The following is a 24,242-nucleotide window of genomic DNA, read 5'->3' as shown; positions in this document are numbered from 1 at the left end:
TGTCCTTCAGAAGGGAAAAGGCAAGATACAATATGACTCAACAAAAGTGGGGAAGGGGAGGCACTTGCTATGGTTTGAGGCAATTCAGAGGGTGAAGTTGAGGGAGGCAGTTTGCCTGGGAAGCCCCTTGCTCCCTGGACAGATGAGAGCCATGGTTTCCAAAATGTAATCATTTCCTTATGCAGAGAAAATGCTAAAAGAAAACTTTTCTTTTTCCCCAGCTTCTTTGCATCTAGGTAAGGCCATATGCCTAGTGTTGGCCCACATGTTGTGGGTGACATTGACATCGACTGCTTCCATACCTGGCCCACCCAAAACAGATTCTGCTTGGCTTCCCCCCTCTAATTGAGGGTAGAGAGAGCCCCAAGATTGAAAGAGACAGAATTTCTGAATGTTGAGCCTATGGTGATAACCTAGATGTGAGCACAAAGCAAAAACCGCCAGATGAAAAGGCATAAGGTCTCCATTCATATCACTGGACATTTCCCTCCCAATGGTGGGGATGAGGGTGGAATGAAGAGAAATGTTCGTTACTATAATCAAGGTCTTGCTTCTTCCATTTTAATATATCAGCCCCTCTAGGCTAAATAACGGTAATTTTCAAAGGCTTTCCTTTTTGAAGATTGCAAATCACTTCCCTAGCTATGATGAATATCAAGGCAAAGTCTGACTGGTAGTTTCTCCAGGATGAGTCAGCCTGACTTCATAAGACACTTCCTTGGACAAGATAAAGAAAGGAGCCATATAGGTTCTTTAGGCTAATCAGAGGCTAATTCATCTCTCCAAAGGTTGGGGGAAAGTGCTTCCCTTCCTCACCACTCCCTAAGGAGCATGTCTGGTGGGAGACTGGTGCTGGCAGAGGAGTAATGCTGCTTGCACCTGGGTTCATAAACCAACCTGTGGCTGTGGCTAGCCAGGAAAACAGAGGGGCCGAGTTGGGTGTTTCTAGGCAACATGTGTTGGAATTCCTCTTTCCTTCAAGGCCTATCTCTCCAAAAATGGGCCTTCCAATGCACTTCCTCACCCCCTGAAGAGAGGAAAGCCTAGAGGTGGGTTTGAATATCTTTTAGTCTCTAGTCTAGCCTATCTAAAGGGTGTCCCAAAATTCACCCAAGATTTGAATTTTGCGTGAGCATTAACAACAACAACAACAAAAAATAAAAGCCTAATTTTACTTGGTTTATTGAATCAGATTCTAATATCTGCTGCCCTTTGATTTCAATCCCTTCAAATTTGATAAGCATTACCAAGTACCGATTATGACCTAGGAGCAGGGACAATGAAGACCAATGAAGACCACAGCTTTGCGTATGTGTCAGCAAAGCCGTGGAGGCTATTTAACCAATGTGCTATTCCATACATAACCCTATACGGTATACTTTAAGAATCAATAAAAAATTTACAATTTTTAATTATAAACCTGTGTTTTCTATCAAAATTACTTCTCGCGTGAATTTTGGGACAGCCTTTACCAAGCTTGCCAAATACAGAGGGTGCAAAATGGTTATTCCTTTGATATGTGCTAGGGTGCCATAGATGTAATTAGTGTCAATAGGTAATTTCACATGTGCCATGAATTGGATTGGATGGATTTTGTGCACGTGTGGAAGGGAGTTCAAACCTGTAGTGAAGCTTAGAGCTATGTGGGAGTTCAAAGAAAACTCAAAGGAACTCTGGGGACTGCTCAAAACTGGGAATGCGGCGCCCACTGGTTTCTGTTTGGAGATGACCTTGTCTCTTTAAGTAAGGGGTGGGGAACCTTTTTGCTACCAAGGGCTATTGGATATTATAACATCATTCGAGGGCCATACAAAATTACCAACTTAAAAGTTAGCCTGCTATATTCGGTCAAACATTTTATTAACTCACCCCTAATGCCTTGGAAGGGCCAGACTCTTCACGGCCTGCGGGCTGATGTTCCCTACCCCTGCAATGGTTACAAGACTTGGAGAAATGTAAGAAAAAGTGTGGCTACCATTTAGGATATTCTAGAAATGACAAAGCTGGCCTCAACTAAGTTTTGTTACTTAGCTACTAAATTGGATCAAAGGCTGGAATTTTATCTTGGTTACATGTCATTTGCTCATTTGGAAGGTGAGGTGGCAGAGAAAAGCCACGAGGATTTGTCTGGACCGTTTCATCTCCTAGAAAGTAGTCTCCTTGCAAATGATGATGGGCCCGAGTCTGTGCCAGGGTGGCTGTGGTCAGGGTGGAAATTAGACGAGAAACCACACTTGACCTATGACTTCTAAGTGGTCAGACTGAGGTAGACCAGACTTGAACTTTTGTCTGAATTGGCTTTTGTGTGAGTTTATAAGCCAAGTCATTAATGATGTTTTATACCTTTTTCTTTCATTTGTCTTCAAGCTATTGGAGCAGCTTTTCAATATTTTTCATTCCTTCTTTTTTTTTCTTTATTGATTAAAATATTACATATGTCTCTTTTTCCCACCATTGGCCTCTCCCTGGCTACTCCCACCTCCCAGCACATGCCCTCACCACCCCGCACCTCCCCAGTGTCTGTGTCCATTGGTTATGCTTATATGCATGTATACAAGTCATTTGGTTGATCTCTTACCCCCACCTCTACCCACCCCTGCCTTCCCGCTGAGGTTTGACGGTTTGTTTGATGCTTTTCTGTCTCTGGATATCATTTTTTCTTTTGTTGTTGTAGTGATTGTTGGGGTAAATCATCATGAAAACTAAATAGAGGGGGAAAACCCACCCCAAGCATGACAAAAATACACTTCACAACCTTCCCCATTTGACCACTGACAAGCTCTTTTTGAATGCAGCTTTATTGATAGTGATGAGGTTATAAACACTACATACATTATAATTTGTTGTTCCTTATATAGTACCAGAATGTTTTAAGCAAACAAAAAAAATAATTCCAAAAAATTTGCTGAATAAATAAGTTTTTCAAGAGTGTCTAAGGCAAGTATTTTATTTCAAATTCCCTGAGAGGGAAATGTAAATGATCTTTACCCTCTTAATGTGCATGAGAGTAATTCTTTATTATTTAGAACCTTCAGTTCTCATAATTACCATGGAGGAGTGTTTAGGAAACTACACTATATTTCCTACTGGTATGAAAAGAGATACTGAAAAATAATTCCTTTTAATGCTGCGCTGTGCTAGACAACAGTCATCAGTGGCTGGGATGGGCATCGAACTCACTACTCAGAGCACATTTGTTCAGAGAAGAATTCAGAGAAGATTCTAGAAATTCATTTCTTTGAAATGCAGGGAAAAAAATTAATGAAGTGATTTCAGTTTCTTTTATCTAGCAACTTGGATATATTCTGAAGATATTTGGTCAGGATAACCAGCAAAAAATTGACATTTTAATATCTATTTTCAGGTAAACCTCTATTTATATGCATGCTTATGAAACACACTTACTATGCTCGCTGCTCTGCCTTCAATCATAGAGTCATTCAGTACATCTCACTTCCTTATTATCTCAGTTACCCCTCCTCACTCATAACATTCCACTACCATCTAATCCTCGCGTAGAATTATATGAATCTGTGCCACCACTGACTTTCTACTCATAACCATTCTTACAACATAGGAAGTAAAACGAAAACTCATTCAATGCCACTGAAAGCAACTAGGGCGTCAGGGATGACACCTGGGCACCAAGAGCCTACCTAAAAATGGACAGACTAATTAAATCTGGCTTCCTGGAGACTCTCACACCAGGTCTCTGGCCCATTCAGAAAAGGAGAACTTGAGTTTCATTATGTCAGCAGCTGGGTCACAGGCTATTTCTCCGATACACTGACCTGATGCTTTTATTTAATCACAGGGCTCTGGCATTACAAAAACAACAACTCCTTTTCTTACAGAAAAATAAAGGGAGCCTCAGGGTTAGATCCTAAAACTGGGGAGAGTAATTGAATGTAAGCTTAAAACACAATAAAAATGAAATAATTTTCCAGTTGGGCAACATGAAGAAACTGGCAAGATTTTTAGGAGCAATTGCTTCAGTAGTTAAAGAGTATATTTCACTTACATATAAAAGGTGATGCATAATATTTTGATTCTGTATATTTTCACCTCTTCCAGTTGTCAGTGCAGGAGGTTCCAGGATATAAAACTTTCACCAATCCTTATGTTCCATGCTCCTTATGTTCCAAATTGCTCTGTCAGAAATTCTGGCATGCCAAATTCATAGTGGTCTTTAGTTATTGACATACTAGTAATTGTTGAAGCAAAAGATAGAACTGCAATGTACCCAGGCACCTGGTAAGCCCAGGTATGTGTATTTTTTCTGAGTCTTCAGATAAACAATGTAGAAAATACATCAAATAGTCATTTGAAATGATTTTTCCAGCTCTAACATGTCTCCAGTTTTATTTCTAGAAAGCCACTGCCAAGTTTTTGCACCACCTCGCTTATTAAGATCCAGTAGATGAAAAATCCTCTATGTTCAGTATCTCTCTTCATTCTCTGTGATAAATTGTCACAAGTGATTGATTCTCATTTCATTTTACACCTTAGGTCCTCCATGTTACAATACTTCTGGGATTTCAATGGGAGATAGATCTACTAGTGTGCATGAAGGAATTATGTCTATTTGCCACTTATGATCTATAATCCATAATAAATCCCCTCTTTTTTTTCTTCCTAAATTAACAATACACTACAGGCTCCTCAACTGCATGAGAACATACATTTATACCAAACTAAAAGATGTTACAGTCACCTCACATAAGCTTTGTATGTTGTGGCCAAAATAATTGATGAAATGTCTATTTGCCACTTATGATCTGTAATCCAAAATAAAAATTTATTTTACCAATGATGCTGCAAGGATAAAAGATGCTCTATGTTTGTGCATTGGGATTTAAGAGCTCAGCGATTTAACTGGCTCCACACACTAGCTTCTCACACAGCTTTGCTTTCCGGCCTGGGTGGATAAGAAGTCAAGGGACCTGCTCTGCACTTGGGGAAGCTCCTCGTGCTCTGTGTGGGGTGAAGAAACAGCCCAATGTTTTTAAATTATGAATAATGTCTTGTACTTAACTTAGTGTTTTAGCTTTTACCAGAGTGTTACCATTAAATACACAGAGACTGAACTTTTCATAAGGGGCAAGGATATAAAATTGTTCCACAAAGTGTACTATATGAACCACTTTTCACAGTTCGAATAAAATATTTTAAATATAAATATTGTAACTCTTGCAACAGCCTATCTACACAAGGTGGGAGAGGATGGGATTAATGAAAACCCAGTTATATTTCCGTACAGCTCATGTTTTACCATTTCAGTAGTTTGTTTTCTTTTTCAAAATCCAGTTGCATATAGCCCATAATTGATAGGCTACTTCCTCTCCAAAACAAATAAACTATCAAAGAATAAAGTGATAAATTATAAGAAAGGAAAATATGTATCATTTACTACATTCGTTCCCTGGCTCCAAAACTTGGCAAATATGTAAGAAAAAATGATATCAAGTGGATACACTTTAATTTGTGAAGCTAATTTGGAGCAGATGGGGTTAACAATATATACAAGAATAGGTATATGTTATTTTAATATTTCCATGTGAAATAAATGTATTATATTTTTAATTAAAAAATCAGAAACAATGGCATTAATGAGAAACAATGGCATTTACCAACAGGACAACACACTCCTCCTGTTTTGGCCAAATCCAAGAATTCCAGATGTTTCCATTTTCATCTATGTAAAAGAGTGAGCGAAATCAAATTATTGTTATTGGCTTATATAACCTTCAGGCTATATAAACTTGAAGTTAATGATTCTTAAGGACATAGTTTTATTTGGTGTTCTTCCTGGAACATACATTAGGGTCAAGGTTGCATTTAGTCATCTTGGTATAGGTTTTAGGGTGAGAGTAAGGCTTCCAAGATACTTGCAATTCCTTTAATAGGGAGCATGGCTTAAAGTGCAAATACTTCTAGGTGAAAGGACAGGTGATTCAAATTTACGCTAGAAACTAAATGACTAGCATCAGTTCCTTCTTCCAGAGCAGACTTATATGGTGGAAATGCACTGGGGCTTGAGGCATGCAGGAAGAAGGAGCTCAGGGATAAACCAAAGGCATCACCTTGGCAACCCGGGGTGGAATCCCCTTACTTTCCAGTCAGACTCTGCTATAAGCTTTAGGACGTTGTCGTGGGATGCCTTTCAACATCCTTCACACAGTCATGGACAGGAAAAGAAACTGCACTGAAATATGGAATTAAACCTTAAGTCTTTATAGAGTTCTATTTTACAATAAAACCTACCAAAGACTATTTTCCGATTCCTACAGAAAGAGAGGGGGAAATAAACTTGTACATGAAGTCACTTACTCACATAAGTGTCATCATAAGTAATAAATACTTAAGCAAAGAGGGAACTTCTCAAATGTGGGTGTAACCGCTTTACGTTTGGGAAACATGCCACGGGGAAGAGTGCCTACAACGACTCTGTCTGCCCCCTAGTGGCCGTTGAAGTAAATTCTATTTTTCTTTGTTGGCAATGGCCCAGAATTTTGCTTTAAAGAAAAAAAAAAAGGAGGTAGATCATGTCATACCAGGAATTAAAACCATCAAGACGTATGCCTCGATATATCTTAAAATACGATCGTTGCAGTAAATGTTACATATTTTCCTTTGCGCTAACTCAAAGGTTAACCACGAATAAAGAGTTGTTCTTGCCGCGCCTCCGCATCTACCCGGCGTCAGATACTGACTGGCACGGAGGACACCGAGCTGGCTCGGGATTCCCGGGTCACGTGGTTGGGCATCGAGAGGGTGCAGCAGGACACGCCCACGGTGGCCTCGGGCAGCTCGTCGTCCTCCGTCCACTCGTTGAGCTCGGGGTGGAAGCACTGGATGCACTTCTTGTACTTCTTCTGGCCCTCGTTCCAGCCGCCCACCAGGTAGGCGCGGCCGAGCAGCGCCGAGGCGCCCGCGGTGCTCACTCCCACCGGCAGCGGCGCCGCGTGGCTCCACTGGCGGGTGGCGGGGCTGTAGCACTCCACGGCCAGCACGTCCACGCGCTCCCCGCGCGCATCGACGTGGCTGCCCCCCATCACATACACCCTGTCGCCCAGCGTGACCGCGCAGTGCCAGCCGCGGGGCGTGCTCATGCTCGGCAGCTCCTGCCACGAGTCGCCGGCCGGGTCGTAGGCGCACGCGGAGCGCGAATACGCGTTGCCGATGTAGCCGCCGGTCACCAGCACCCGGCCGTCGGCCACCGCGCTGGCGTGGCAGCAGCGCGCCACCTCCAGGGGCGCCTTCGGCTGCCACTGGTTGGTGGAGGGCACGTAGCACTCCATGGAGGCCAGGCTGCCCTCTATGTTGCGGCCGCCCACGGCGTAAAGGAGCCCGTTGAACACGCTCAGGCTGAAGTGCGTGCGCTTCTGGGTCATGCTGGCCAGGTGGATCCAGGAGTTGAAGCGGGGATCGTATCTGGGAAGGGCAGAGGGAATGTGACGGCCTTGTGGTGGCAGCCGGGGAACCCCTGTTACTCCACGAACCACCACGGGGGAACTGTGACACCATTCATGCGAGGAGGCTACTGACTATGCGCAGCACCTCGCCCAGAGGCCGGTGTTTCTCTTTCAACCAAGGGTATAAAGTGTGACACTTGGGGGAAAGCAAGGCAGGCATTGGTGACCCCCCTCCTCCTGTTGATAAATTTACTTCCTTTATTGGGCCCCTTGGAGAAGACCCTACAGAGACAGGTCTGCCACTCCCCTTTCCACTATATTCGAATATCTCTCATCCGGTAGGATCTATGGGTGGGGTTAGGGGGTGGAAACTGGGTATTTGTGGCAATCAGAAAAGGGAACACTGCCACATTGAAGTCAACTCCACATATCTTCAGACACCAACATCCCTAGCGCATTCTCATTGCTTAAGATAGGAGTTGACGAATTGGATTTCTCCCTGTCTCACAGTCCCCCTCATACATCTGTCCTGGCCACTGCAGCAGTAAACTGAATTACTCAACCAAGTCTTCTATCATCTGTTTAGAATGAGATCAATGGGACTCGTGTCCAAAAGCATCAACAAAGCCTTAACTTTTGATACTTGTCTATTTTCTACCACTTTTTAGTAGGTAATATTATTTTAGTTGAGGGATATATTTTTTTCAGTGTTCAGTGTTACAGTACATATACCATAAGCATTAAAATCAATATTGCAAAAACAGTGATTTAAGTACCAATAGTTGAATTATCAGGGGAGGGAAATAAGTAGTTATAGTAAAATATGCTTTCCTTAAGTATTGTAAACACAGAATTCACTCCATCAGTTTGATGTTCTTTCATCTCTGTCCCTTTTAACCCCTAAATCGAAACTTAACTAAAGTTGTAAATTAAAGGCTAAAAATCCATTGATTGTTTGAATTCATTAAAGTAACACAATGAAATGAAGAATTGTTTCATCATATACTGTACACATTTTCAGATCTTGCTCATTAGTTATATTCGACTTTGTAAGCATGACTTCCTGAACATTTCATACATGTGGAAGTTTAATTTTTTATCATACGTATACAAAAGTAATATGGCACTTGAGGCTTTTCTGAAGGATTTACTATGTTTTTTACTCTTCATGCTTCACAAATACATTTTCTCTGGGATTAGTCTTCAAATAAGTATTTTAAATTAATTAGCTGCCACTTTTTTAATGAGCTCATTCTATTTGCCAATTATAAATCTGACAGTCATCAATAAGTCACTTAAAATAAATGTATTATTTTAATCTTTCTTACCACATTAGTGTTAAAAACTAAATTTGTACCCAGTGTCTTTCAGAAAAGCAGGATATTGTGAAGAGCCCCAGACTAGCAATGGGAAAATGTGAATTGCCACTTACTAGGGGTATAACCTCTCTGGGCATCAGATTTCTCACAAGGAAAATCAGAATAATCCTCTCTTCTCGGCTCACTTCACAGGCTTATTCAGAAATCTACAGTACATGAATGCACTTAACATAATGTGAAGTGTTATATATAAAATGTCACCTGATTAATATTAATTTACTGAGCTAATGAATGAAGCTAACAGACATGACTAATTTACTTCTATGTCAGGGCAATTTCCTCATCATATTGGACCATTTCAGTTCCTAGCAAAGGATCAAGTACCTGCAGAAATTGCTGACTGCATGTTTGGCTTGATTTCTTGCATCATTCTGGTCTTCACCACCAGCCACATAGAGAAATCCATCCATCACAGCCACGCACTGATTAAAACTCTTGGCGGGCATCTCTGTGAGCTTGCTCCATCCATTTTCAGGGTCTCTATACAAGACGTCTCTACTAAGGGACTTCTCAGTAAGGCTTGGGCGTCCCCCAACAGTGATGAGGACGCGACAGCCCCCGCGGATCCTCGTGCGCCTAGACTGCAATGTGTTTTGATGATACGGAAGTAAGTGGTAATTCATAGCATCCACAAGAAGTTTGTGACAATCAGCATCTTGCATCATTCTTGGTACAGACTGAACATAATTGACCAGGTCTTGTGCAGAGATGGTACCAAAGCGAATATTGCTCAAAAGATCTGCAGCATATTTCATTCTCTTTTGGTCAAATTCTAACCATTTTATAGCAGTCTGGAATGCTACTATTTCAGAAGGCAACTGTAAGTCGTCATCTATAAGAAGTTCGTTAATTTGCTCAAATGTAAGTTTCATAAACTGATCTGACTCTGCAAATTCAAGGAAGTTATCCCGGATAAATTTTTGGGCTGCTGCTTTTGCAGTTTTCAGAGAGTACGTCTCAGCAATGTTAGCAATGTACATACAATTCTCAACATTCATCTCTCGTATCAGAAAATCACTGCACATCTTTACAAGGGTGTGGATCTGAAGATAAACAGCAGCAGAAACAATGCTTCCTATTGTGTACAAGGAGAGAGTCAGCTTTCCGGTGTAGGCATATGCAATGACAGTGGCCAGGCCCAGCGGTGAGATATCGTTGAGATCTACCCTTTGAGTAGATGGGTCTTTTTTTAGGATGTTGTAAAAGTACTCACTGCATGAAGCCATCACTGACTTGTGAACATCAAAGGATTTGGTTTTGGTGCCAATGACTAAGTCGCAAAGGAAGCTCTCTTGGCGCATTTTGCTTAAACCTTCCAGGAGGTTGGGGCCATAAGAAGCATCTGTTAATTCAGAAGAAATGCAGCTAAGGCCATTGCCTCCCTCTAGGATCCCATTCAAAGCATTTAGTTTGCTTAGGGGGCTGTCTTCCACAATTATGGTCATCTCATTGATTTCTCCTTTGTTCTTTCTGACAGTCTTCTTTTTGGGGGCCATGTTGGCAAGCACACGATCACAGTCAAGAGCTTGCTAGAAAAAGAAAAAAAGGAATAGTATTTTATTTCATTTATTTTTTATTTAATTTATTGAGATGATGTCTATAATAATAAAAGGGTAATATGCTAATTAGAGCGGATGTCTTCCTGACGTCATTCTGGACCGGACGTCCCTTCCTGACGAAGCTGGGGTGGAGGGAAGCCAGCCAGGCCCCGGGTGCCTGTGGGTGGCCAGAGGAGGGAAGCAGCCCGGGTCCTGGGTGCCAGAGGGAAGCCGGTGCCAGCTGCCGGGGGAAGGAAGGCCTACTCTTGCACAAATTTTCATGCATCAGGCCTCTAGTTGGTTAATAAAACTATACAGATTTCAGGTATACAATTCTACAATACATCATCTGTATATTGTATTGTGTGTTTACCACCTCCAATCAAGTCTCCCTCCATCACTATTTATACCCCCTTTCGCTTCTTCTACCTCCCCCACACCCTCTTCCCTCTAGTAATCACCATACAGTTCCATGAGTCATTCTTTTCTTTTTCTTTGCTTAACACCTTCACCCTTCTCACCCGTCCCCCACCCTCTCCCCTCTGACACCTGCCACTCTGTTCTCTGTCTCCTCAAATCTGTCTCCACTTTGTTAGTTTATTTTAATTGTTCTTTGAATTTTGAATTGCTACATTATGAAGCATGTGTTTTTTAATAAATTAAATTTTTTTAATTCTAAAAAATAGATTTAAGAACTTACATTATACTAGATGCATATTTTATTGACAATTTACTTCAGCATCAAGACAATATTTATCTTATTAAATAAGACCACTCCATAGCCATATTGCCAAGTAATTTTATATAACAGAAAGGACCAAATATTCTCTTATCTAGCTGTACAATAATTATGGAATAGTAGTTAAACATCATTTGAAGGTCTTGGTTTACTCTCATGAAATAGTGAGTTATTTTGAAGTTTTCCTCAATAAATACTAAAATTCAGGAACCCATATAAAATGTAGAATATATATGTAAATAAATAAATGTAGCACTTAAAAATCAATGATGAAGGACTTGTAATGATAGCATTAGTTCAGTTATTTCTACTCTACATATTCACTGAGATAATTTCCAAATAAGTTAGATATCTAAATCTCTCTTTCTCTCACACACAAAATTTACACATGAACTAGGGCAAAGTAGTTTCCCCCCCTTAATCTTAGAGTGAGAAAGGCCCTATTAAGTATAACACAAAATTCAGAAGCCATAAAAGAAAAGACTGAAATATCTGAATATAGAAAAACAATGAAAACTTCTACAAAACAACACCAACTGTTTAAAAGACAAGCAACAGACTGTGAAAACAAACGTTGGTAACATTTCTACCAGAAAAAAGGCCATAGACACAATATTTAAAGAGTTCCTACAAATCAATTAAAAAACAGACAAAAACTATGATTAGGTAACTAGGTCATTTAAAGAAAATAAAACACAAATAGTTAATAAATATTTTTTAAAAGTGAACTAATAATTATTAGGAAATTGTCAACTGAAACCCTTTTATTTTTTGTGATCAAATTTTGTTTGATGGTTAAAATATTTTAAAATATCCATAACATCAAATATTGATGTGGTGCTCTCTATACACAGTTGATGGGAATATAATTCATACAGTCTTTTGAATGATAATTTGGCAGTCTATTATAAATAAAAACTATATTTATACTTTGACACCAAAATTCTAAATCTAGGAATGCACCTTTTAGAGATATAAGGGCTTTTATCTTTCTCATTAACCTCAAATTGTCAAATTCACACTTATATCCTATATAATAAAAGGGTAACATGCAAATCAACTGAACGGCAGAATGACCGGTCGCTATGATGTGCACTAACCACCAGGGGGCAGATACTCAATGCAGGAGTTGCCCCGTAGTGGTCAGTGCACTCCCACAGGGAAAGCGCAGCTCAGCCAGAAGCTGGGCTCACGGCTGGCGAGCACAGTGGCAGTGGCGTGAGCCTCTCCCACCTCCGTGGTAGAACTAAGTATGTCCGACTGAAGGGCAGGGAACGGGCCTAAGCTGGCAGGCAGACATCCCCTAAGGGCTCCCTGACTGCGAGAGGGTGCAGACCAAGCTAAGCCCCGCTCCCCCACCCCCAGTGCACAAATCTTCTGCACCGGGCCTCTAGTTTGTTTATAAGACTGGAGCACGTTTGTCCTTACTCATTCTTTCTTGCAGGTAACACCAAATGCATCCTTACCTTGTGAAACAGATTTTTAACCCACTGACATTTTAGCCTTCAAATGTATGTGACTTATGTGGTGAGGGTCAGCAAGCGGTTATCATCAACACCTCCTGTGTGTGGGCAGCACTGTGCTGGGGCTGATGGAGTAATTTATGTTCGAGAGACAAAAATGACAAGTACAAAATGACAACAAAAAACTAGGTAAGCAAAGCACAGTGATTCTTTTCTCCAAACAGCAGTTTCCACCATCTAGAGTAGAAGCCGAAACGTATCTTTGAGGAAGCCCTGTCTGATCTGCTGGAAGAATCCCTTTGGCCAACTTTTTATTCATGTCTTTTTAACTGTGCCTCTTTTATATTTCATTCTTTTATCTTTTACTGTAAAATTGCCTTATGGTCAATTAGTTATGTGGCAAAATGTTTGTGGCAAAGATACTCACAGTGAAACAACCTAGAACCATTTTATTCAACTTACTATACACAAAATACCATTTCAAAATGTAATTGCCAGACAATTATTAATGTGATATTTTACTTGTTTTCCTACTAACTCTTCAAAATCCAGAGTGTGTGTTATACTTACAACACAGCTCATTTGGGACTAGCCACACTTCAAGTGTTTAATAGCCACAGGGGACTGACAACCATGTATTGGACAGCAGAGCCCTAGAACAACCTTCTAAAGAATGCAAAGTACATCTGAAAAACCAATAGGTAAGTTTAGATGAAATTCAAAAGAGGGCAGGAAAGTTGAAACAGAGGAATAAAAATTAGAGGGGACAAACAGAAAAATAACTTAATGTAATCCAAATCCAATTATATTAATAATTATTTTAAATGTTAATAGATGAAGCATTTTAATTAAAAGGAAAAAGCAAGACCCAAAAATACATGCTATCTACAAGAGACTTACTATAAACACAGAGACACAGGTAGGAAAAAAAATGGCTAGAAAAAAGATTTACCACAGAAATAGTAGGCATAAGAAGACTGGAGTGGCTATATTAATATCAGATAAAATACACTTCAAGGAAAAAAAACAATTAGAGGTGATAAAAAGGGAACTTTACAATAATATATCATCATGAAGATAAAGCCATCATAATGTATATATGCAAATAATAGAGTTTCAATATTTGTGAAGGGAGAAATGGGCATTTCCTCAGTCATATTTTATTTTTTTATTTTTTAAAATATATTTTATTGATTTCTTACAGAGAGGAAGGGAGAGAGATAGAGAGTTAGAAACATCAATGAGAGAGAAACATCGATCAGCTGCCTCCTGCACACCCCCTGGGGATGTGCCCACAACCCAGGTACATGCCCTTGACCGGAATCGAACCTGGGACCTTTCAGTCTGCAGGCCGACGCTCTATCCACTGAGCCAAACCGGTTTCGGCCTCAGTCATATTTTAAAATGTTAATTAACTCTCTCAGCAACTGATAGAATAACTAGAAAAAAATATCAGTAAAGGTATAGATTATCTGAACATTATAATCACCCAGATTTAATTGATGTTTCTAGAATAACCTTACCTAACAATTCTTCTCACGTGTATATAGTACATTCACCAATGCAGATTCTGTGTTGGGTCTCAAAACATGTCTTAGTAAATTTAAAAGCATTGACGTCATAGAGAGTATGTTCTCTGATCATACTGTAATTAAATTAGAAATTAATAACAATGAACTATCTAGAAAAGCTACCACTATTTGCAAATTAAATAATATACTTCTAAATAATCCATGAATCAAAGAAGAAATCACAAAGGAAATTAAATATTTCAAAGTGAATAAAAATGAAAATACAATATAATATAAATACCAGCCCCACTACTTACCTGAAGTGTGAGTTGCCATAGATAAATTAACCTCTTAGAGTCTCCATTGACCTATCTTTAAAGTGAAGATAATAATAGTGTCTGCCTATAGGGCTGTCAGTGAAAACTCAGTGAACAAATATGCATACAGCATTTGGAAGAGAATCTGGCAAAAAGTGAGTGTTCAAAAAAATTTGAATCATTTTCATTAACATCAACAGCCCTTGTTTGTTGTTTCTTTGGGAGTAAAGCAAGTTTAAGCTTTGGGGTGAAGCAAATCAGAGAAAGCTGCCGCATCATGGAGAAGCAATCGTGAGGAGCAGTAGGCGACATGGGACAAGTGTCCAGAGTGACCCAGCTTGAGAACGGGCAAATGGCAACCAGGGGAATGTCTGGAATATGTAAACATTTCCAAGGGATTTTTGAAAATACCAGCGGGAGAAATGGAATTTGTGCAATTATATAGGCTGGGGAACAGATTATTTTTATTTTATATAAATGATAAGGATAATCCTGGAAGTTTGGAAAACCTGTGACATTTGGTTATAGGTTGTATAAGCAAAACAACAAATTACATGGAATAGACTGAATCTATGGATTTAAAGATTCAAATTAAAGGAACTATTTTGATGGGGTGGTGTTAGGATGGTTAGGTTTGCAGATAAGAATCTTGCCAATCCTGATACCAAAGTGTTTTTAAGAGGAATGGGTACAGGAGGCAGAAGGCCGTTAGAATGGAGGAGATACCTGAAGCAGGAAGGCATGACTCAGCATAGGATGCGCAGACGAAGATGCCTGAAGTCATGAGGGAGATGGTTGGGCAGATAATATTAGGCCAAGACATACAGGCTCTTGTATGCCAGGAAGGGCTGGAACGTGATGTTAGTATGTAATGGAGAAGGATTCAGAAATCTCCATGAAGGAAGAGGTCAACCTGATGAAATCAGTGAAAGTTCTTCCATGGCCTTCCTTCTCTTATTTCCTGTTGCCACCTCTCTTCCTCCCATTGTCTGGCCTTCACGCTGACCTTGGCATTGCCATGAAACCCTCATGCCCTTCTCTATCTGAATGTTCTTGCCTGTGTCCCATTTCTCCAGGGCCCTACTCAGTAATACATTAACTAGTCTGGCAAGTGATTCAAGCCAATCAATTAATGAGCACATATACACTTCCTCCCAGGTATGCATGCTTTTTGGTGGATTTTTAAATTAATTTATATTTTATCAGTGTCCTTCCATGACTCACATACAAATTTCCAAGAGTTTCCACTGTGGAATACACATACACACACACACACACACACACACACACACACACTGGCAAAAGTAGGTTTACAGTTGTTTGTATGGTAAATAATACAATAATTAATAAATAATACAAGAATAATAATTTTGCATACTCAAAATTGTAAACCTACTTTTGCCCACCCCTGTATATATATTTTCTGCTTTAAATGATACTTAATTTTAATAATATTATTAATTAATATTTTAATAGTATTTTTATTATCTATTTTTTTAAAATAAGAAAGGGCTTTTAGAGTCCTCAAAATCACTCTGTACAAATAACTGGCTTCTTTAGCTCTCTCTAGGGGTGGTAGAGAGAGAAGCTGGCAGGAGACAAATGTGATGGAAGACTAGACCTTGGATGGTGAACACACAGTACAATATGATATATTATAGAATTGTACACTTGAAACCTATATAACTTTATCAACTAATGTAACCCCAATAAATTTAATGAAAAACTCTATTATCATACAAATTTAAGAAAATAGTAGTGAGTAGGATGTGAGGTTCTAACCTAACTATCTTCAGATTTTTGACGAATTTTTAATTAATCACATTAAGTAGAGGTGACCTATAATCTCATATACTTAGTAAAATAAAATTTTTGTAAATATGAAAAAAAGAGTATTAAAATCACAGCCAGTGGACAACTTCCTTTCCTGGTGGAAGTATTTTCCCAGATATGCTAATAAATTATCTGTCTTTACTAGACCTGTCATGACATTATTTATTTAAAAAAACATTTTTATTGATTTCAGAGAGGAAGGGAGAGGGAGAGAGAGATAGAAGCATCAATGATGAAAGAGAATTGATTGGCTGCGTCCTACAAGCCCCACACTGGGGACTGAGCCTGCAACCTAGGCATGTGCCCTGACTGGGAATTGAACCATGATCTCATGGTTCATAGGTCGATGCTCAACCACGGAGCCACACCGGTTAGGCTACCATGACATTCTAGTCCTACGTTCGCACCTTGAGGGTGAAGCTGTCCATCTACCTGCCCAGGTGTTCTCAGTCTGTGCCAGGTCCCTCCAGTAAGGTCACTGCAGACCCCTCAGAGGAGTCTGAGGATCAGGGCCACTTCTTTGAAGCTGGACAAAGCTCTGATGTCCTCCAGGCTGCAGAGATGTTCACTGGCTGCGATAGCCTGATAAATGCTCTTCCACCGGCCCTGCTCTTCCATTTCCCCCAGCCTGCTTGGGCTCCGGCCACCGCTTTTCTCAATTGAAGGAGGATTGCAAGCCAGTAAGAATGGTAAGGGCAGCTGCACTGTGTGCTCCGGGCCCTACAGCAGAGAAGACTGGCTTCCTCATTATGGGGGACCAAACCCAAGAGGCTCTGTTCTCACTAGCAGACAGAGAAGCCTTCAAGATTCTGTAGGCCCCTCATATGGGGGCCTTTCTGGAAAGTACAGACACAAGGTGTGTCACACTGGGTACACACACACACACACACACACACACACACACACACACACATATTCACCATGCCACTTGATCAACCAGCATTTAAATGAAGAGCAAGGCCAAGCTTAAAAAGAAGAAATTATGAAAGACAGCCTAGGAGGAGATGTGTGAAAGTCAAGTGGAATAATTTAATTCACTTCTATTTACTCATTTGGTGATGGTGCTGGGCTTTGAGGCTGATATTATGGGCTAATAGAGGCTGAATAGAAAAATACCTGAATATTTACAAAAAAGTTTTATTCAGTCACTAGGTCATATGTGAGCATGTAGTCAAAAAGCAATTTGTACAGTAACTCTCACTGTTTTTCCTACAATTATATAAATGTTAACTCTGCACCCTTGGGTCATATTATTATTGGTCACCAATGATGGTCACAATGATAGTAAAGATGTGGCTGCAAAGAAAAGGTTACAAAAATGATGTCTATATTCATATATAACCTAGACTAGAGCATAGCCTAGATATTGAGTAATAAATTCTGAAAGCATTTCATTCTTACTGATTCAATTATATATTAACTAAGAATTAGAAGGGGTTTTTATTATCATTGTTGTTTTTTTATTTATTTTCTTTTTTTTAACAAGTGACTGCTTTGTGGCCATCTGCTCAGGGAATCTCCAGGCTTGGTAGCCAGGGCAATCACCATGGTTACCATACCCAAGGGATGGATTTGACTGGGGTTATGATCTGGATGGTGAGGAGGAAAGCCTTGCTGAGTTGCCCGTGGCTGGGAGAGTTTTAAGACTGGTTCTCTGTTTTCTCCAAAGCACAAAGGGTTTGATTCTTCCCAACACAGCGGACTGTAATGAGCTGCCCTTTGGAGTCAAAGAGAGGAAGATCAATACAGAGCCCTCCTCCACCTTCCACCCCTCCCCGGACTACTAGTGGCTTGCACTTTTCACATGGCCCCTGTCATGGTGGAAAGAATTGGTCTGGCCACAGCCGCTGAGGTTGTGAAATGGGACAAGCATCCATTTGGAGGCATTAACAGTCCCTTCCTGTCCCTTCTCTTTTTTTGAGTGAAAGAAGAGCCTTACACAGGGTGCAGAGGGCTGTAGAAGGCTCCCCATGCTACAGGGCCATCCCTTCATTCTGTGGAGGGCACCCAGAGAATTCTCTTTCTCTGGTCATGGACACCACAGCCTCCTCCCCTCTCTGCTCCATCCACTATCACCCAGAGCAGCTTCTTGGGTCTCCTCCATTAGAAACTGGGCAGAAGGGTAACAGAGATGCAACTCTATGCTCTCCTGCCACTGCCCACTGCAGATCTTGGCTCTTGTGTCATTTCTATGACGAACATGTCATATATTCAACACCCAATAAACAGCTGGGCAGTTATGTGAGCCATCATAATTTTCAACATCTTATGTATTTTTCAACTTTAAGTATGTTAATAAATAATTCCTATATATAAATTACCAAGCATGAATCTGTATGATGAATCAAATGTAAATTGTTACCTCCATTTCTACCTAGAATAATAATTATATAGCTAGCATTTATTAATTGAGGGCTTACTGTGTGCTGAGCCCTGAGTGTTGTTGTTTTTTTTAATTTAAGTCTCACTAAAATTCTAAAAATGTAGGTTATATTAAATTCATTTTACAAATGAAGAAATTAAGGTTCAGAGAGAGTTTTAAAAATGTACTCAAGGTCACACAAGGTGACAATCAACCCCAGATTGAACCCTGACCCCCTCTATTGCCTCCTTTAAATCCAGGGCAGGTTAAAATCTGTAGCAGTTTAAAAAGTTAGCTCTTTCCAATAGGAGAAGATAGAGACTGGGTGAGGTAGGACTGAGATTTATCAATTCAAAATTTGAATACAGAGAACATGAAATGGTTCTTTGTAGCTCCAAACATTGAAATAAATGCATTGCCCTTTTATTTTTTTTAAAATACATTTTATTGATTTTTTACAGAGAGGAAGAGAAAGGAATAGAGAGTTAGAAACATCGATGAGAGAGAAACATCGATCAGCTGCCTCCTGCACACTCCCTACTGGGGATGTGCCCGCAACCAAGGTACATGCCCTTGACCGGAATCGAACCTGGGACCCTTATGTCTGCAGGCTGATGCTCTATCCACTGAGCCAAACCGGTTAGGGATGCATTGCCCTTTTAAATGTAAGATACATTTATTTTCGGACAAAGAGAGTCTGTGGATTTAGTTCCACTATTAGGGGTGGTAAAGATATGAAACTGCAGCTCTGGCTGGTTTGGCTCAGTGGATAGAACGTTGGCCTGCGGACTGAAGGGTCCCGGATTTGATTCTGGTCAGGCTCAATTCCCAGTGGGAGGCATGCAGGAGGCAGCTGATCAATGATTCTCTTTCATCATTGATGTTTCTATCTCTCCCTCTTCCTTCCTCTCTGAAATTAATAATAATTTTTTAAAAAGATATGAACCGCCCTAACCGGTTTGGCTCAGTGGATAGAGCATCGGCCTGCGGACTATAGGGTCCCAGGTTCGATTCCGGTCAAGGGCATGTACCTTGGTTGCAGGCACATCCTCAGAAGGGAGTGTGCAGGAGGCAGCTGATCAATGTTTCTCTCTCATCGATGTTTCTAACTCTCTAACCCTCTCCCTTCCTCTCTCTAAAAAAATTAATAAAAATATATTAAAAAAAAAAAAGATATGGACCTCCAGTAGGTGGATAAGCCAAAAATAGAAACAGGTTCTATAAATTTGTTGACCAGAGAATAAATACTTCCTTGTGTTAGGTTGAATATAAAATTATCAATTTTTGTTTAAAGACAAATAGTGTCAATTTTTTATGGTTCAACTTAGGTAGAGGCCTGTGCCTAACTTTTACTGATAAAATATACAGACTTTACACATCAAGTGAACTTCTATTTTCCAACCATGGATACACGATGCAAGGAGCCAGTGCTAAAGGTTTTGGTTTTGGTTTAATTGAAAATTTACTAAAATAGCTCTTTCTCTTTCCTAGTCTGCTGTGTGTGTCTAAGGTTGGGGAGAGGAGATTGTTGGGTGGGAGGGAGAATTGGAAATATAGTTTCTAAGACTAATATCTCTTTGGTTCTCATAGAACTGAAAATTGGGTTTTAGTGTTCACTTTGCTCTAACCAGCCGATGGACCTACAGCAAAACACCCAACCTTTTAGGATTTCAGGCTAGCCACCTGCCTAATGCGGAGATGGGTACCTCCCAGTTCTAAAATTTTACACGGAGTTAAGAATAAACGCTGGCTTTTGCTGTCAGAATTGCCAAAGTCTGGTCCTGTATGACCTCTCCTCCCTCCCCCGATATGGCCTTCTAGAATGTAGGAATAGACTCACACATAGGTAATCCAACCTAGACAAGGGATTCTTCACCTGGAAGTCACACATACGCATCTGGGTAGCCAGATTTAGCGAATAAAAATACTTGATTTCCAGTTAAACCTGAATTTCAGATAAACCACAAATCACATTTTAGTATATGTATGTCCCACACAATATTTGGGACATACTTATACTAACAACTGGTTTATAATTTATCTGAAATTCAAATGTACCTGGGTGTCCTGTATTTTATCTAGCAACCTTATCTGGGTTGGTGAGTCCGTGCATTCCGTGACATCTTCGGGAATACTATGAAACAGGTTGTGCGTGTGTGTTTATATGCATTTTTCTGTAGCGTGGGCCCAAAGCTTTCACGAGGTTCTCAAAAAGGCCCACAACCCCAAACAGACCCAGAACCACGATGCTGCCTTGAAACAGGTAACATAATTCTACCCTCTTCTACGAGTGGGCAAGTCCATGTGAACGTATCACCCTTGAAATCAAGTTCCTCCTGGCCTGAAAGAGATCTCAGATGAAAAGCTCCTAGACTGATTATAGAAAAGAATTGTCACTTTATATTTAAGAACATTCTTTTTCCCTGCTGCCCTCCACCCTGGCCTCCAGGGAGCGACTACCCAGGGCAGGCGGAAAAGCCATGTGTGCTAAAGTGTCACTGTCACTCCCATGCCAGAGCGAGCTGGGATCCCAGCATGTCTCCCAGCCAAAGGGGCGAATCAGCTGCCCCAGCTCCCGGTCCCAGCCACATTCCAAGCGCTGCATCTGTCCCGGCTCATCAGCACCGACTCCCGGAATAGAAACGCTGGGCTCAGGCCCTGCTGTTTGCCATTTTAAGTTAAGTCCAGCATAAAGGGGGGTGGGGGTTTCCACTTTACCGTTTCATTGCCAACATGATTTCTCATCTAAAACCTATGTCCGTATAACCGTATGTGCACATTTAGAACAAAAACTTGTTTTACAGTTAAATTACAAATTTGTTCGTTTTTGCAGGGGGGGTTTCTATTTTGTCAATAGGTTATATTTCTGGGAATTTGAAAAGTTTCCTAATTTTTTTTTTTTTTTTGCTACCAATATCATTACAATGAATTAATTTTACCTACAATTATTGGGTACCAAATGTGTACCTGGTTTCTGATTTTAAAAAAATGGAGAAGAAATGTTAAGCTCTGTGAACAAAACTAAAAAATTTAATTTCCCCATCTTTTTTTTTTTCTATAAAATAGAGGAAGAAAAACATACATCGGACTTCAGAGACTTAAAATGATTGTTAGAAATTACAAGTAATGTTGCTATTCTAAAGCATCCTCTCATGAATTTCTATGACTATGTAGGACCTTTGCCTAATGTATCACATTCCTTCTATTTCAAGAAAATGGCTTCTGGTTCCCCAATTCAAATCAGGGACCTGGGCAATTTGACCCAGCTGCAGGCGCCTTCAGTGAAATCGCTCTGCAAACAGACATGCCACCCTCTCCCACCCACAGGGCCACACACCCCCAGAATCGGGAAGACAGGAATTGGAGAGTGTGGCCCCAGCTCCTTACCCTCCTGTGTTGAGTGGCGTCCCCGACTTGTGATGATGAAGTGTCAGCAGCAGACTCCTCTTGGGAAGCAATCTGTGGGGAGAGAAGGGAGAAGGGGATCCACCAGCAGCCACCTGACAAGTCCCAGCAGCAATTTTTAGAGTGACCCTTTGCAGTCCCACTGGCTGAAGCAGCTGAGCCTGCACTGTCGCCCCAGCAGCAGTGTGAGTCCTCCTCTCCCTCTTTGGCCTTCAACTTCAGGCTACCCCGGGCAGGGGGCGGAGCTCTGGTTGGAGGAGGGGAGTTGGGTTTCTTGACCTCCCCAGTTGTTTTTTGTTTCGTTGGTGTGTGTTTTAATTGATTTCAGAGAGGAAAAGAGAGAGAGAGAGAGAGATAGAAACCTCAATGATGAGAGAGAATCATTGATTCGCTGCCTCCTGCACACCCCCCACTGGGGATTGAGCCTGCAACCGGGCATGTGCTTTGACATAATCGAACTGTTACCTCCTGTTGGTAGGTCGATGCTCAAACATTAAGCCACACCAGCCAGGGGCAGTGGAAGGCAGGGGGAGGTTTGATTTTGTGTGTGTATGTGTTTTTTTTTTTTTAAAATCAGGAGCTCAATCAATCTTGGTGTGAGGAAAGAAAATTAATCAGGTGTGTATTTAATTGGTGGGAGCAGGGATTAGAGTATGTACTTTATAAGAGAAAGGGAAGGTTGTGGATAAAAATTAGCTTCTAGAAAGGTAAATCACCTGGTGACCTCAGGTCCTTGGAAAAGACTGCATTTATAAATGGACTGCTCGTTAGAAGAAGAGCACATGTTTAGGAGGGCCAGGTGCTGTCTCTGGTACCTGACACATGGCACTTGCATTATTAGAGTCGATGTCTAGTTCATAGAGTGAAGTTCACGACCAGTCCTTGATTATCCAGTGATTCATGGGGAGGTCTAGGATTAACGCATACTCTGGTACCCACGCAGGATGGAAAAAATATCTACTTTGGCAACACTTCATGTGAAAAAGAAAATTCAGAGGATTATAATTGACCACAAGCTTTTAATAGGCACCAAGAGTGTGAAGTGGATGCTAAAAAAGTTAGCCTGATATTAGGCTGCAACAATAGAAAAATAGGTCATGGAAAATAAATGTTCAGGCCCAGGCCCATGTGGCTCAGTTGGTTGGGTGTCACCCTGTGCACCAAAGGGTTGCTGGTTTGATTCGCCATCAGGGCACATGCCTGTGTTGCAGGCTCCACCCCTGGTAGGGGGGGTGTAGGAGGCAGCCGACCTTGCTTCCCTCTCACATGGATGTTTCTCTCTTTTCCTCTCCCTACCTTCTCCCTCTAAAAAATAAATTTTAAAAAAATTAATAAAAGTCACAAAAAAATAAATGTTCTGTTTATTCTTCACTAGTCAGATCATGTGTTAAGTATTGCCTTAATGCCTTGGCACACTGAGAAATTATTCTGCACCCTGAAGGAGATAGCTGGAATGAAGAGAACTTCAGAGATGTGCATACTGGGACCATCTGCAAAAAGGTAGGACTAAGAGAGGACTAGGAACATGAGACTTCTGAGTGCTAGTGTTTCAGGGGGTGTTGTACAGCAAGGACATTCATTTACAATTTTTGTAGCTTAAGGTGTCAAAAATTAGGCCCAAGGGGGGATTTATAGGGGCATGAGGTCACATATGTAATACCTTAATCAATAAAGAAATTAAAGATTGAAAAAAAAGAAAAAAGAAAATTAAAATTAAAAAATTAGGCCCAATGGTAGAAATTCCAGGGAACTGATTTAAAAGTAAGGAAAGAAAACTCTGATGACAACTGGGTTCTAATGAAGAAAAGGAGCCCGTTTCCAGTGACTAAAAGGATGGAAGTAAAAGAAGCTATGGGACTGGGGTGATATAGAGGGGACTCTCGCTCTGGCTGGGCACTTGCACTGGATCATTGCTGATATTTTCCAAAACTCTAAGACTCTATGTGTTGGGTTCCAGTTCTCCTGACACCTCTCAACTCATTGGATAGTATCTTAGTTACCAGTTCTATTTGAATTACAGCCAGCTCTTTAGTAGGGATAATTATTTTGGATGTGTTTTTCGTTCTTTGCTTCCACCCATAGATCTCTAGCTCAGAATGAATCAGAAGTAAATCAGGAGTACTTAATTCATGGTTTATATCAAGCTAATAAAGAATGATTTTCAAGTGATCCTTCTTGTTTCCACCTCTTCAACTCCAGTAAAGGCCCAGAGCATTCAACTATACTCTGACTATGATAAAAATCAGCCTTATATCGGTATTTATAATAATGCTGAATAGT

The 24,242-nt window shown here is 40.6% G+C and overlaps 1 protein-coding gene across 1 annotated transcript; it reads right to left on the bottom strand.

The window, feature by feature from the left end:
• Nucleotides 1-2,782: 2,782 nt before the first annotated feature.
• KLHL31 (kelch like family member 31) lies at nt 2,783-22,049 on the bottom strand. The gene is made up of 3 exons (XM_036318136.1): nt 21,945-22,049; nt 9,119-10,323; nt 2,783-7,434 (listed from the first exon to the last, which is right to left on the bottom strand). Exons 2-3 carry the CDS (start codon nt 10,288-10,290, stop codon nt 6,702-6,704), a joined length of 1,905 nt encoding a protein of 634 aa, XP_036174029.1. The 5' UTR covers nt 10,291-10,323; nt 21,945-22,049; the 3' UTR covers nt 2,783-6,701.
• Nucleotides 22,050-24,242: the final 2,193 nt, after the last annotated feature.

The sequence above is a fragment of the Myotis myotis genome, unplaced genomic scaffold (genome assembly GCF_014108235.1).
Source record: "Myotis myotis isolate mMyoMyo1 unplaced genomic scaffold, mMyoMyo1.p scaffold_m19_p_7, whole genome shotgun sequence".
In the NCBI taxonomy this organism is placed as follows: Eukaryota; Metazoa; Chordata; class Mammalia; order Chiroptera; family Vespertilionidae; genus Myotis; species Myotis myotis.
The sequence above is the reverse complement of the archived record's forward strand: the minus strand, read 5'-3'. Positions and strand labels throughout refer to the sequence as shown.